Source organism: Gavialis gangeticus, unplaced genomic scaffold, assembly GCF_001723915.1.
Source record: "Gavialis gangeticus isolate Ggan-Ray unplaced genomic scaffold, GavGan_comp1, whole genome shotgun sequence".
NCBI lineage: Eukaryota > Metazoa > Chordata > Crocodylia > Gavialidae > Gavialis > Gavialis gangeticus.
Genome location: NW_017729025.1, coordinates 77,325,708 through 77,340,995, shown reverse-complemented (window position 1 = coordinate 77,340,995; position 15,288 = coordinate 77,325,708). Strand labels below are relative to the sequence as shown.

At 40.6% G+C, this 15,288-nt stretch overlaps 1 protein-coding gene across 1 annotated transcript in view; it reads right to left on the bottom strand.

Annotated features, from left to right (window-relative positions):
* RYR3 (ryanodine receptor 3) overlaps positions 1-15,288 on the bottom strand; it is a 666,405-nt gene that overhangs the window by 456,668 nt on the left and 194,449 nt on the right. Inside the window, exons 9-10 of the mRNA XM_019518966.1 lie at positions 8,149-8,223; positions 7,667-7,823 (exon numbers count right to left, since the gene is read on the bottom strand). Of these exons, the coding sequence (XP_019374511.1) occupies positions 7,667-7,823; positions 8,149-8,223 (232 nt within the window). The remainder of the gene's footprint in view (positions 1-7,666; positions 7,824-8,148; positions 8,224-15,288) is intronic.

The window sequence follows — 15,288 nt, the reverse complement described above, 5'->3', positions numbered from 1 at the left end:
ATTTGGGTAGCAGCTTACTGCTACATCAGAAGCATACATCTGGGGCTCAGATAACAACTGTTCACCAGGGTACCCTTGGGGGAAAACTAGGAGTAATGATCACGGTCTAGACACTCTAATTGTGAAGCAGTTTTTCCTAAAGTTGAGCCTGAAACAAGTCTGAAATGATCTTCCAGGAGTTTGTGAACTGAACCCCAAATTCTTGAAAGCAAAACTCATGTCATGTGTGTGTGTTAAGGCACAGAGGGCTGAAAACTGCAGGGGTGGTGGCCCCTGCTGAGGCCATGAAGCCTGCCAGCTGCCAAGGAGATAGGTGCAGAGCGAGTCTGGATTCTGGGGCCCTGCACCTCTGGCTGCTGACAGGCAAAATTCGTGACATGGATGACACTGTGTGTGTTAAGCTGCAGCGGGGTGAAAGCTGCAGGGCTGCTAGCCCCTGCTGTGGCCATGAAGCCTGACAGCTGTCGAGGAGATCAGTGCAGGAGAATTCTGGGGCCCTGCACCCCTAGCTGCTGACAAACAAAACTCATGACATGGGTACTTGTGCAACTGACTGTGTCTGTCTTGAGGCAGTTGATTGTCTGTATTGATTATTTCCTCTCCTTAGTCTGTGGTTTTGTAGATGTTAATCCATGCTCATTAACTCGTTAGGTAGTAGCTAGGTACCGTGTATTGAGCTGGTCCCTGAGTGAATCATAATTAATTGGTAACTGGTAACACAGTCGCTTAGTAGCTAGGCCTGCAGTAGTGTTCCCCCCTGCCCCCCCCCCAGTGCCCCAAGGCAGACACAGTTACACAAGCACCCATGTCAAGAGTTTTACTTGTCCGCAGCTTGAGGTGCAGTTTCCCCCAAACCCCTGCACCTGTCTCCTAGAAACTTGGCAAGCATTGTGGCTTCAGCAGGGGATACCATTCCTGCAGTTTTGACCCTGATGTGGCTTAACACATACACATGACACTAGTTTGGCTCTCAAGATGTTGGGGTGCACTTTCTCCAAACCCCCTACACCTATCTTCTTGAAAAACTTCTGGCACACTTTATACCCTCCGAAGGGGCAACCATTTCTGCAAGTTTTATCCAAATCTGGCCTGAAATGACAAAGTCATAGCCTGTTTTGACCTTCCCCATTATATCCTATGGGCAAAATGTCGGAACAGGGTCAAAACGGCAAAACGTTTTGACGGAACGAAACAGAACAGCAGTTTTGATTCAAAACAGAAGTCAAAATGAAACACTGTTCTGTCAAAATGTTGAAACACTGGTTGAAATGGAATACTTCTTTTTTGCGCAGCCCTACCTAGCAGCTGAGTAACCCAGCCAAATCAATTTGCAAAGGACTCCAAGTCTATTTGAACTGACAATGACAGTAATATATTATACAATGAGAGGAATGCTCCTACTAGAGCAGAAGTGGGCAATTATTTAGGCTAGAGGACCACTTAAGCTAGGCCAGGCCATACAGTGTGCAGATGCCTCTGCCCCACATCCATTCTCCACATCCATGGTAGGAGCAGGGGTGCAGTGGTTGGGCAGGTAGGACAGCTATTTGGCATGCTGCATCATACCCCATCCCACGTGGGCCTGGCTGCTGGCAGCTGCAGGGGGAGGGGATGCAGAGGGAGGAGTCTGCACTGCTCTGACCAGCCTAGCCCCAGCTGTGGCAGAGCAGAGAGGCACAGAGTGCTCCTCAGGCTCCCAGCAGTGGTTGGTGGACCAGATAGGATCAGTTGTCAAGGCATATAGTCTGTGGGCCATATTTTGCCCACCCCTGTACTAAAATATACCAGTGGACTCAGTAATGTCTCCTTCAGGGGAAGATGTAGCTCTGACTCCTAACTCATATAATACAATTTGTATAATTTATTGCAATATGGTACATATATTTTATGATTAGTTAGCCTAGGCTGAGATATAGACAGACTTTTTATGATACTATTATGCAGCATAGGCTCCCCCCTGCAATCTGGGACTAGTAAATCAGGGAGAGAGACCTTCTGTATTTGTCCAGTATCCTGGACCAAAGTTTCCCTTTCTGTTTACTACAGCTAAATTCTGTTTCTTTCGCATTATGACAAACAACACACATATAGCTAGGGAAGTGCTCTGGCTCCTGCACATGATAAGTTTGAGCCCCTGAATAGAATATCATACATAATATTTTTATCCTATCTACTTTAAATCAAGATATTCAGATATAAAAAGTAGCTACTCAATACAAAGAACATTTACTCTTGTTTACCATCACTATTCTTATCTTCATTCATTTGAATGGAATATATCTGTCACATTTCAATGTCTATTTAAGCCTAAACAGACAGCATGCTAATGCCAAGACTAAATGGAATGAAATTACAAACTACTCCTTTGGGATACCATTACAACTTCAAAGACCCTGGGGAAATTATGTTATGTCACATTTATGTAGATTGCACCATGATGTCCAAATGAGATGAAACTATTTGAATGAATATTTATAGTGAGGACATTTTGACATCAAAAACATCTATAAAGATTACTATGCAATGTCACAAATGAAATGAACTTATTTTGTTGTCAGTTATTAATGCTAGTGGATTAATTGCTTAATGTTTGCAGAGCACTTTGAAACTTTGATCATATAAAGTACTTAATCTTTCCTTAGTATTAAGTCTTTGAAGTTCACATCAAGTTGAAATAAAGCTACTTCACTCAAAGTTTAAATGGAGCATATTATGCTCTTGAAATTAAGCTGTGTCAACAACACATTACCAGTTAATTTTTTTTTTTTTAAATCAACTTTTGCTGAACCATTCTCAATTTTCCTCTGGTAATGCTATTAGGTATGCAACAAAAAGTTTTAAACCTGAGAAATAAAAATACAGCTTGAATTTTGGGTCAGCTCTCATTTAATACTTGCAGCACAAGCTACCAACTTATCTGTTTATCTCCTTGTAGTTTATTCACTTTTCCAAGGATTCCTTCCAGTCAGATCATTTGATAATGCCAAACAAGGGAGGAGAGGTAAAGAGCAGCTGAAATGGGTAGATAGGTCAGGATTCCTGGGAAAACCCTATATCTCTTTACTTAGATACTTACACAAACCTTGTCACTAGAATGCTGGTACTTCCCCCCTGCAAAATCTTCTCTGACTACAAACCATGATCAAGTTGCCGCCCCTTCAGTTAGCCTGAGGAAAGCACGTCGTACCAAGTGGTCTGGGCAGTGGCTAACTAAAAATCAACGGTCAACAGAAATAAAAGAGTGGGAGGATAAGGCTGGCAGAATGAAAATGGGAAAGCTGCTTGGGACATGGGGAAAGGCGGGGAACATTCTGGCAGCAATCTGTGGAAGGCACTTTGGGAAAGCAGAGGGTTCTCATTCTGCAGAGGGAAGGCAGGAGCAAGAGAAAATGTAGCACAGAGGAAAAAGAGGTAGTCATAGGTAGTTATTCATATTAGTCTGAAGTCAGGCAGAAGGCCGGGTAGATTTGCACCTAGAGGTGCACTTTATAGGCAAACTGAAGCTTATATAGCATAAGCTTTTCTGAGCCCAAGCTCACTTCATCAGATGCTGTGAAGGGGCATGCACAGAGCCATGGGTGACTGGTAGGGGGTGCACATCCCCTCCCGATGGGATGCTGTCAGTAGGGCTGGTGCCCCCCAGATTTGAGAGGCACCAGTCACTTATGCACAGAGCATTATGAAGAAAATAATTTGAATATAAAAGGCAAGAAGGGAGGGAGAGCTGGGAGAATGGTTGGGTGGATTGCAGTGCTGAAAGGCAAACAAGCAAGCAATAAACCCATAGGAACAAAAGGGTCACAAAAGGTAATCCAGGTAATGGGAGAAGAACCCCAAAGTCTTCTGTTGGTGAGGAAAGCAAAGGAAGGATAACTGCAGATACAACAGCTTGTGTTTAGTCCTTCTACTAAAAAAAGGAGTGAGGAAAAAAAGTTTAATTAGAGCTTTCAAGATTAAGTTAACCTGCCCCTAAAAGTGATTAGATGGATTGAGTGATGGGCTTTATTTTAAATGCAGCCTGACATGGTCCAAGATCTCCCTGTGTTAAAAGGATTTGCCATAGGGTAAAAATCTTGATTAAAAAGCAAGTAAAAGTATGGCACATAGGATTATAAACAGCCTGATCAAGGCAATTCATTGACATTTTGGTGTACTTTGCCAGTGACCATTTATTGCTGAGTATTTTCATTTCCATAGCTCAAATATACCATAATTCAGAAAAAATACTAGGCTTGGAATCCATTTTCTAATTTCTCTCCCATTCTCTTCAAAAAAGGAAATACTTCCTTTCATTTTAATTCTCCATATGAACTGCATTATTTACACTGTGGCAGCAAACATGTATTTACTACTGAATACTTGAACATTTTGCAACTGTCATATAAAAAAAGACTCTAAGATATCTATCCACTTAATTTTATTCCAAAGGCTAATTAAGTTTACAGTAACTGTTAAAACTATTATGTCATCCTGTCATCCATTTAAAGTCCCAAAGATAGTGATAGCCTGGCAGTAATGTAGAAATGATGCAAAATCCTAGTGCATGAGTCATCTGTGACTTTTAAATGCATTAGAATTTTATTTACTTTGAATGTGATTGTAATTTCTTTATAACCACTTGTCTGCACTTAAGAAAATCAAAGTTTAAGTATAAAATATGAATTTTGAACTATGAAAAGTTTTATAATACAGATATTTTCAAATCATTCCTGGTTCCTTTCTCTGATTGTTCCCACAGAGGCTAATAATCAGCATCTGAGTCCAAGTACAGCAGTGGAATGGGAACATCCCGTTTCAAAACAGGATTCCATTTGCTGCATGGGGGAAGTGCTGCCTCTTGTCATAAAATTTAAAAGGATCTTTGCCTTAAAACAGAAATGCTGACACTTTAAAATTTTGGTGGCTAGAAGTAGCCTTCTAAATCTACATTAAGCACCTAAATATGTCATCATATTTAGAAGTGAATACTCTAGTTCTCACTGACTTCTGAGAGAGACATGGGTATTCAACACCTCCAAAGAATCATATCAAAAGGAAGGTTAGAGGAATTCCTACCTTCATTCATTTTTACGGCTCATTCTCCTTAATTTCTTATCTATTTTAGAGATTTTAAGGAAGAATTTACATTTTTAAAAATTATCCTTACTATCTGAATTGTTTGGGAAAAGCAACTGAACAAACAGAAATGAAGTATGCTGAGTATACATAAGCAGATTTGCAAAGCAAGAGCAGCAGAAAAAGTGTGGAAATGATAACCAGTCTTGAATAAAGAAGAATGTTATTCCGAGCAGAGTAATCTAAATGATAACACTGTTGGAAAATAAGACTGTGAAGCAAGAGCTAAGAGGGCATGTTGATTCAACAGCAAAACCAGAAAAGAGATATGATTATGGCCTATAAAATACATTAAAGGGATATTGTAAGGATTGAAGGCATGAGTTACTATTGCCATTCAATGAATATAGAGTATGAATTATGGATATTCAATCCAGATCTTTCACAGGGTTAGGTTCTAAACCCCTCCTTCTCACATCCCCCTTGCAAAGATCCGGGTTTTTGAAGTGAATAGAGGTTTATAAAGCTGCAACAAACAGCTGTATGGGACAGGTCCAGCTGTTTGTTATGGCTTTTATTTTCAAAGGGTCATGTTTCTCTGATCAGCTGTATGGGATCACAGATGAACTCCAGCTGATTGGAGAAGAGACCGTGTTTGAACTAAAAGCCAGGGCAAACAGCTGAGGCTGCACACAGACATCCAGGGAGGTTAGGGGGAGGTTAGATTAAGTTAAAAATAGCCACCCAATCTAATTTAGTTGCCCTAACTTGCTCACACTAGTTAGGTGGATCTAAATATGAAATACACAGAAGCTCAGGACAGTTAGATCAGGCTAAAAATGGCTGCCCCAACCTAAGTTAAGTGTACCTCTGAGGTAGTTTAACTTAGGTCCAATCTAACTGAACTTATGTACAGTTCCCAGTGCAGTTCCAGCTGCTGACCCCAGCCATGGGGCTGCACTTTTCCTACTCCATCCTTGGCACCAGGTTATTTTTAGTGCCCCAGCCCCTCCCTTTGATCCTCCAGATGGACATCCAGCTCCCCCAAGCCTGCCAACCCCCCATCTTACAAGTTGCTCCAGTGTGGGGGAGGGGGACAGGAGGTATGGGGGTAGGTTCACCAAGGGGTGCTTGTCTGTCTGGGGATGGGGAGTTTGGGGGGGTAAATTGCCCCTGGTCCCATAGGTGGGGGGAGAGTTCCCCATCCCTCCCAACTTTTCCCATTGACCCTGTGAGCACCCTAATCTTGCCAAATCTTCCTAGACTCCACCAAAACCCCTGTGGACCATGCCTCTTCCCCAGTCCCCTAATCTCTTCTACAGATGCCCCTTTTATCCCCCTGTGGACTCCACATCCCCCACATCCCTTTGTGAACCCTCTGGCCCTCCCTGAGCCTGGTTGCCCTCCTGATCCCTCCAACCCTTTCCACTAGTCCCCTCAACCCAAATTACTTTAGATAGGGTGGCTATTTTTAACACAATCAAACCTCTCTAACCTCCCTGAATGTCCATACAACGCCTCAGTGACTCATTTTTAATTCAGGAGCTCACTGCAAATTAAGCAGGATGCAAACTACGCAAATAAGAAAGATCCAAGTTCTACTACAACAGATAAGCACGTACAGCATTTTCTCGAGCTTTCCTATGTTTACGATAGGAAATGTCTTGACTGTGGAGGCTGAGAGTATTTACTTATTTGAAAAGGCTATCAAGATTGTAAAGGGTCATCAATTCTAGTATTAAAGAACAGAATTGGGAAAGGTTGAGGTTAAAGGTTAGAGGAAACTTCAAGAACAATTAGGCAATGAAGCAAGATGCCAAATAAGTTGCAAAATTGCCAGCATTGGAAAAAAACACGTCTCTCTCAAGTCACACACAGGATTAATATTGCTTAGCCCCTTCATTCCACAAGGGTCTGGAAAATTACTTAGTTACATATTCAGCATTCAGGGGGTAGTTAACTCCCCACTAACCTAATTTCTGGTCTGTCTCCACTAGTCAGAAATATTGTTCTTAGGACTTTATATGCAGCTACACTAATAAAAATGAACATATTTAAAATGTTAAAATGTAGTGTTTACCATACAACTACAGTGACAGAAGTCTTTTAATAAGGATGGGTTAGATCTGAGGTTCTCAAACCATGATTTTAAAAGTTCTGAAAACTCATTGACACAGAATTTTTTTTGTGGATCACCTCTTCAATCACTCATGATTTTGTGGCATTCGCAGTCGCAGAGGACCACTTAACCACATAATATCCCCATGACATCTACAGCAACTTGAGAAGTAATATCAGGAATGTATTTCTTTATTTGTGACTTGTTTTACTAAATGTTTTACCTTCTAGGAAAACAAGTTTAACTGCATACATTTTAGATATTATTATGCATTTATTTTTGGCTAGTAATTTTCTCCAGAATATCGTAATTTAAAAAATTGTTTTAGCATTTTTTATTTTCATGCTCCATCTTGCATTTCAGATCATTCATAATCACTTCCTTTTCTGACGATTTTTCTAAGATGGTGGAACTAATTAAAATGTAGCAGTTAAGCACCTCATCTTTGTTAAAAAAAAAAAGAAAGAAAAATTTGATTTAATTATGGCTTACCTTTGATGCTCTAAAACAAAAGGCAGTGGATGTTGTATCTGATTTTTCTCTTTCTAACAATATCAGACCCTCTTCTTCACTCAGAGCCAAGTACTCTCCTGTTGTTATGTGCCGAAGGCGGAAAGGCTGACCCCATCTGATGTTACTTCCACTCCAGCTAAGAAAATGAGACAGGAAAGGTTAATGTACACTTGAAATACAGTGAACATATTTCTGTATTGACTTTTGAGACTTACTGAATATTCTGAAAAATGCTACTTTAAAAAACAGTTCTGCCTGATGTCATCATATTTTCAGCAATTTTCCCTTAGTCTATGTATTATTACAGATTTTTATTATTATTATTATTATTATTAATGTAAAGAATAAAATAAGTTAAACCTATTTAGTCAAGGTGAACCCAAAAACTAGTAGAAGGTCCAATAAAACTTCCAGTAATGTAAGAAGGCTACCACAAAACACTGCATATGAAATTACAGTACCTTATTCGAAGGGGTTCCACTCTCCATAAGGACCTTGCACGGACTCCAGCTCCTCCTGTTTCATAGAGTACCCTCCTGCTGACAAATTGAAAAGGTCATCTTTTGTACTTATTTTAAAATTGACACAGTGACAGATTTTAAAACTTCATTGTGCACTGTTATGGAGACCATTTTTCCCTCCATAAAAATGGGAGGTGAATAGAGGCAGGATTCCTACTCGTCATCACTATCTGATGTACAAACTGGAGGGGCACTGATGTGGATTGAAAAGTTAAAACGGTCTCCTGGCCACCTGATATTATTGGTGGGCATTAAATTTGCAATAACTTAGAATCTGCTGAGCGTTCATCAGGTACTCTCTCTTAGAAACTGATTGCTGGGCTTCAAAAAATGCGAGTAATATATTTTGCATCACTTTCTTGTTCACAAAAATCTTTAATTCAAATTGTTTCCCAAACAATAGTATAAATTAGCAAAGCTTTAAACACATACCAGCACAATAGTAAACATAATTACATGCATATGCACACATTCAGAAACCATTATTTCCAGCAAACTGAGAAATCAAAATGCCAATTTCAAGGCTTGGAATTCATTGGTGGACAAATATCTGAATTTCAAAAACACTGCTCGTATCTACAAGTATTCACAAGCAAATGAAAATATTGTAATGTATTGCAATAATTGCAATTATAACCATGTGAGTAATACATAGTATATTTCATTGATACAATGACTCTTTTGCCTTGATTTTATTAATAGGAGACACTACCTAAAACAGAAATAAAAAAGCTTAATAACTAATGCCTATGAGACCAGAAAGACATAATATATTACTTCAAGAAATTTAGAAATAAAACAAACAAAACAACAACAACAAAAACCAGAGAATCATATTTACTTAGGTACCAGCCAAATAAGTAATGTCCAATTTCTAAATATTGTAAAATTAGCATACCCTTTTAAAGCTAGTCCCACATTTCTAAACAAATTTGTTCAAAAGGTGTTTCTCTTAAAATATATGATTTATTGAAGAATAGGAATACAGTCATGGAAGCCCGTGACATGTAGTTCACGAATTCCACTCCACATTCAGTTTTGGTTGTAAAACCATGAAAGATGGGGAAGTTCAAATACACAGCTTTAACTTCTGTTCAGCACTGATGCTGTCTCAGTCTTGCTTGAGGGGGTGCATAATGGCCACACTCCAGTTTTCAGTAGCATTATTTTGGAGAAAAGGAGCAACTATTCTGCAAGTATATCATTATTCCAAATGAGAGAGATAAACTTAATATTAATACACTCTTCCTGCTGCTCAAGAGAAGAAATAGTTGGGCTTAATTTAGGTTCTGACAGACCAAGAGGGCAAATTAATTCCACAGCTGAGCTGCTTCATTTTTTGCTCCTCAAATATTCAGACTGTCACCTTCAAGGAAATGAAATCCTCAAATGCTTTGGCAATAAGCAGAGAATGATGCAGTTCCTGGGACACGTAGGCCAAGTCCCACAAGACTGTAAAGGTAAGGATCAGCACTTTAAATTGCACCTGAAAATGAATAGAGTAGCTGCTGGATTCTTTACCACTTTCAGTTTGAGTGACTCACTATAACAGTGATTCTCAACCAGCAAGCTATGGCTCCCTGTGGTGGCTTGATAGCCTTTCAGGGATGTGGTGGAGTGCTATGCCATGTTAGTGTTATTGGGTGTGCAAACATGATTTACAGAATAAAACCATAAATTTCAAGTAGGAATCTATATGATTAAGCATTCTTGTCTGCTGTGTTTTTTCCAAGATCTTTGCAAAAGAGGAATTGCTTCATTATTTCTCTCCAGTAAAAAATTAAGTGAAGACGAAAAACTGGCATTTTTCAAAGGATGTCTTGAGTCTAGCAAGGGGTGCCTTGAGTCTGAAAAGTTTGAGAACCATTGCACTAACATACAGTAATCCACACCACTAGTACCATTTCTGGAATTTGATACTGAGGAGCATGTACATTTAGGAGACTTCTGAGTGTGGAGAATTAAGACATTACTGATGCATTCAGTGACAGTACATCTCCTTGTCTGAGCCTGCTATTGATTTCCACTGGGTCTGATAGCATTCTGTTGATGGGAGGACCATCTCGCTGAGGTGAAGGCATGAAATCCCATCCCTTCTTTATCCTTCAGTGCACATCTTTAGTAAAGCATACACCTTTTTCGTGAATTCCAAGTCCCGCTATGATTGACCATAGTGACTCTCTTCTCATAGTATCATATGCTTTGCCAAAGTCTATGTGAACTTAATATACACTTTCACAACTTTCCTTTTCCAGTAACACCTTCATTGACAATATCTGATTACAAGTTGACCTATCTTTCTTGACCCCACACTGGTTATCTCCCACAATTTTCATGCACATATGGGAGAAATCAGTTTAGCAGCAGGTGAAAAAAAACTTTAATGGTTTGAATCCAGATTTCTGGCTTTTGGCTGGAAGATTGTCTTATTCATTCTAAAACATGACCTAGGGGTTACATCAGGGAATTAAAAATCAGTAGATATAAGACCAATAATGAGATCTTCAACTCATTTCTTGGATAAGACACTAAATGTTTTTGTACTTCCATTTCTTAATGTGGAAAAGGGAATTATGACATTTACATTCCCAAAAGGGGTCTGATGAGATTAATTAATTAATGTTTTTAAGTGATTTGAACTCCTTTAATAGAAACTATGATAAAAACAAGACAGAAGGTAGGGCAGGATGACATCTTAGCAACTAACTGATCCACAGAGGCAGCAGCTTTCACAGGTGACGGTCTTTGGTACACATCAGTCTTATATATTGATGAAGACTTTTCTGAAATGTCAGTTGAAAAGCCTGACATTTGTTGTTGTTGCCATATTAGTTCATTTGGATCAAGCAGTTTTCATAAAGGACAAACACTGTGATATTGCCCTATGCAGAATGTTCAGCCAAGCCAGTTAAAGAGCTTGAAAATATTCAGACTACAGGTGCCAACATGTCCACTAATCTTTTCTGTTGGAGATGTTGGAGAAATGTGACTTTGGAGAGAAATTAAAAGTTGCCATCTATGCTGTGTAAGAACCTCATCACACACTTTTAGAATAGTTAATCTGAAGTTAAAGCAAATGGGTATTCTTTTTTTCTATGATGTTATTTAACATAACTATTATACCATCATCTTTAGTAAATGATGGAGAGTCTACTATTTCACCTAACAAAGCTAATGTCTCTCTTAATGAGTACATTGCCACCCTGCCTTACTTTCTACCTCACTTCAGACCATCGCATCTCTCTACTATAGAAGTGCAAATTGTTCATTATTATATTAAACCAAAATACATTTTTTCTGACTCTGAGCATGAAACAAAGATTCATCTGTATAAGCTCAATAGTTAAAAAAAACCCCTAACAACCCCAAACAAACTAAAACAACCCCTCTCCTCAGCCCCCTCCCCTCCCCTGCCCAAACCCTTCCATCTTACTGTCTGGAACTGGCTATCTTCTCCTTCTCACCAGTACCATAGCAAAGGGAGCAGGGAGGGGAGGAGTGGGGTGACTGCCCCAGGCGCCAAAGGAAAGGGGTGCAAAGAGGCATTGCCCAGATGGGGCATGCATGGAACAGAGCTGAGAGCGGCTTGTTTGGTGTGGCGTGTGGATGGGAGGTTCCTGCTGCTGTGTGCACTCGTGGGTAAGCTTGTGGGTGCATGTGCCCCCTGGACCTGCGCATGGAGTAAGGGTGGGTCGTCGCTGTGGGCTTTGCTCCAGGCACCAAACTTAATTGCTACAGCACTGTTTCTCACATCAATGGTAGCATGTAGATCTGCTTTAATATGTTTTGGAGGGTGCATTTGCATGCAGATGTATCCATATAACTTTTCTTTTTATGTATTTTCTTTCCCCTCCTGCCAGAAGAGTCAGTTGAGCTACCCAATAAGAATCTTGATTCATGCCAAGTTTAAACATGTGCATCATAATTTCCAGTTATTAATTCCTTTGCATCTCTCAGACAGTTAAAGAGGTTAATGTCTGTGGTTATATTTTCTTTTCCCAAATATGAAAAGGGAAAGTGAAAGATAAAGAAATGAAACACTGCGGTCAGTTTTTAGCATTTGTGCAAAGGAACACAATAAATTGCAGAACTGCTTCCTCTGTTAATATTGGGATTGTGTTCAAAGAAGCATGATAGATGTTCAAATAGAAAAACCATGAATGCTGAAAGAGAAATCACCACAACAAAGTTCTGCTTAGTTCAATGGTAAGGAAAAAGAATAGTTTGATGGCCAAATCCACATTTGATCTATATAACATGATTTTGTTTCCTCTCTACAAAATACCATTTTCAAAGAGGACTGTTCACACCAGTTTAGTTTAGGAATATTTACCCTTTAAGCTTATTGACTTCCAAGTACAGGCCTTACATGACAGTGATAAAGGCACACATTTTCTGTTGCTTGAATGTCAAGGCAGGAGTGACATCAGAAGCAAGCAAGATTGCATTTTGTCTGGAAAGGCCTATTATATTTGTACTTACCTCTTAAGAGAGCTGAACTTTTGTTGCATATGCTTTTTGTTTTACAACAGAACATACAACAAATTATCTCAAATTACATCTAAGCACGTTGGTCTGCAGAATTCCTGCCCTAAAACCTATTAGAATAATGTTCATTTGTGCACAAATGTGTTACATATCACTGAATATACAGTGCCTTAAACTATATTCTGAAAGGAAACTAAATTGTCACTGTAGGTTAGCAATGTGCCTCAGTGATTTCCAGATCAATTCTGCTTAGTATAACTTTTGTTTGCACAGCTGTCAAGTCTGGAAGCTCAGCTCATGATCTGAAAGATGTGTTCTGTACATGCATTATCAATCATAATGAACATTGTGCTAATCAAATTCTGGCCACACTTATGTCATTTACATCTGATCATCTTTCAAAAGTGTTTCTGAGAACAAAACATAATCCCTGAAACTGAAATATATTTAACTTTCACTGATGATGTCTGAACCATATCTAAGAGAATCTCAGCTATCCACAACCTCTTAGTAATACTCCATCAAGTTCCTGACACTCAGAGACCTAGATCCTTTTTGTCTAAACCTGCCTCTGCAGCTGCTCTATCTTGCAGCAAACTCTTTTGCACACACCCTACTGTGAACTAAATCAGGGTGGGAGAATTACATTTCCCTTTTTCGATTCCTGCTCCTTCTGATCCCTTCTTTCTCCTGCTCCTTTTACTCCTTTTCTTCTTGTTTGAACAAAACTGAGGCCACTCTCCCCTCTCCCTCCACATTGCTGTCATCCTCCATCCTATCCAGAAGATTTTATTTTTGATTTCAACCTCTGTTTCTCCCCTCCCCTTCTACTTCAAGCTCTCCTCACTGTCATCTTCCATGGTCCATCTGATTCCTTAGCTGTGCATTTCCTCACTCTCTGGCAGAGGTACAACTAGGCAAGAGGCAAGGATTTTTTTGTGTGTGATATCTTTTGGGCCAACTATATGACTGGGATAGACTTAGACATGTTTTTAAATTCAGCACAGACTATCACAGCTACAACATCACTCAAACTGTATCTGAAGCATACTAGGTATGTTGGTGTCCTGGGCAGAGATGCTATTGATTGGGGAAAGTAGGAGTGCCAAATACCAGAGAGCAGAGGGTGCCATTAGTTCAATATGAGATCTTAAAGACTGGTTGTTGCTGGTGTTGTGTGGGCTCCCCATACCCTGCTTGTCCTGCCCTAGTTATGCTCCTGTCTTCATCATCCCTATTCTACTAATCACCAAAACTGGCTTCACCTAGCACTCTATGAACTCTCTCATCACCCTAATCAGTTTCCCTTTCTTGATTGGCACCTATTCTTTTGGAGTGTCACTCACCAACCAGTCTTTTGTGCCCTGTCATCTGGCCTGTCCATGACTTCCAGACCACTGAAGCTGTTATTTTCTTCTCTGCTTTTAGGCATGTATGTGCTCCTTGCTCTCTTTCCCCTGTCCTCCATTGATGCGGTGGTTGATCATGTCCATGCTTCACTTTTTTGTGTTGCTAATTCTTTTTCTCATTTGATTATCCTATTAACACCCCAGCACTGGTTAATTCTCAACATCCACTTCCATCATACCTTCTCTCAGGCTGTGATGCATGCCTACTACAAATTCTGATGTCATTCCTTCACTAAAAAATCATTATCTCTTTTTCCAGTGTGGCAGGGCACTGTTGGTGCCTGCCACTTTAAGGGCTGAGCCAAACATCCAGTAGATGCTTGATTGCAGTAGCCATTTTGAGACACTGTCTGCCAGCAGATTGCTGCTGGCAGACAGGCAGAAACACCACCAGGCTGAACTACTAAATGGAACATCTGAAGGTAGGAGGAAGAGGTCTTGGTCCTGGGCATGACCTAAAACTGCACCCTGCCAAGAGTGGGTGGACTGGTGGGGCTCCCAGTTGTGTGGGAGCCCCCAGGAAATATCAGACCAGTTACCACCCTGGTACCTCAATAACCCCTAGCCCCCACATCATTGTGGATAGAAGCTGGGACCAGGTATGGCTACGCTCACCTGAGCCTCCACCAGAGAGGGAAAACCTGTAGCCCCAGTGAGGGGGCAGAGATGTGGAGCCCCAGTGAGGGGGGAGTGGGAAGCCATAGGGTTGGGAGCCGTGTGTGTGTGTGTAGCTTTGTGTAGAGTTGCCTTGGGAGGTGCCAGTGCAAGCCTGGCACAGGTTGGGTAATTGGCTGGCCACTACCCTGGTGAGGGTTATGGGCGAGGCCCAAAAGATGCCACCCAAGGTGTGCACTAGATAAAGCCTGTGGCCTAAGGGGGCCACTCTGAGAGGAAGCAAGGCGGTATAAATTGTGGATGCATGAAGAAGACCCTGTGAGAGGGGGTGGAGTGTAAGAGGCCTTAGTGAGAGGAGGGTGGTATGAGTGCGTGTATGAATGAGGCGTGACAATGAGGCCTAAGCTTGGTCCAGCTGTAGGCCAGGAGCGTTGCGTCACCTGGATGCCATCTGTGAGGCTTGGGCTGGAATGTAGGGGAGGATCGGAGATGCAGAGAATGCCCCCTAGCATCAGTGCAAGAATGGGCAGCCTCTTGCCTAATTAGAACCAATTATGAAACAACAAGG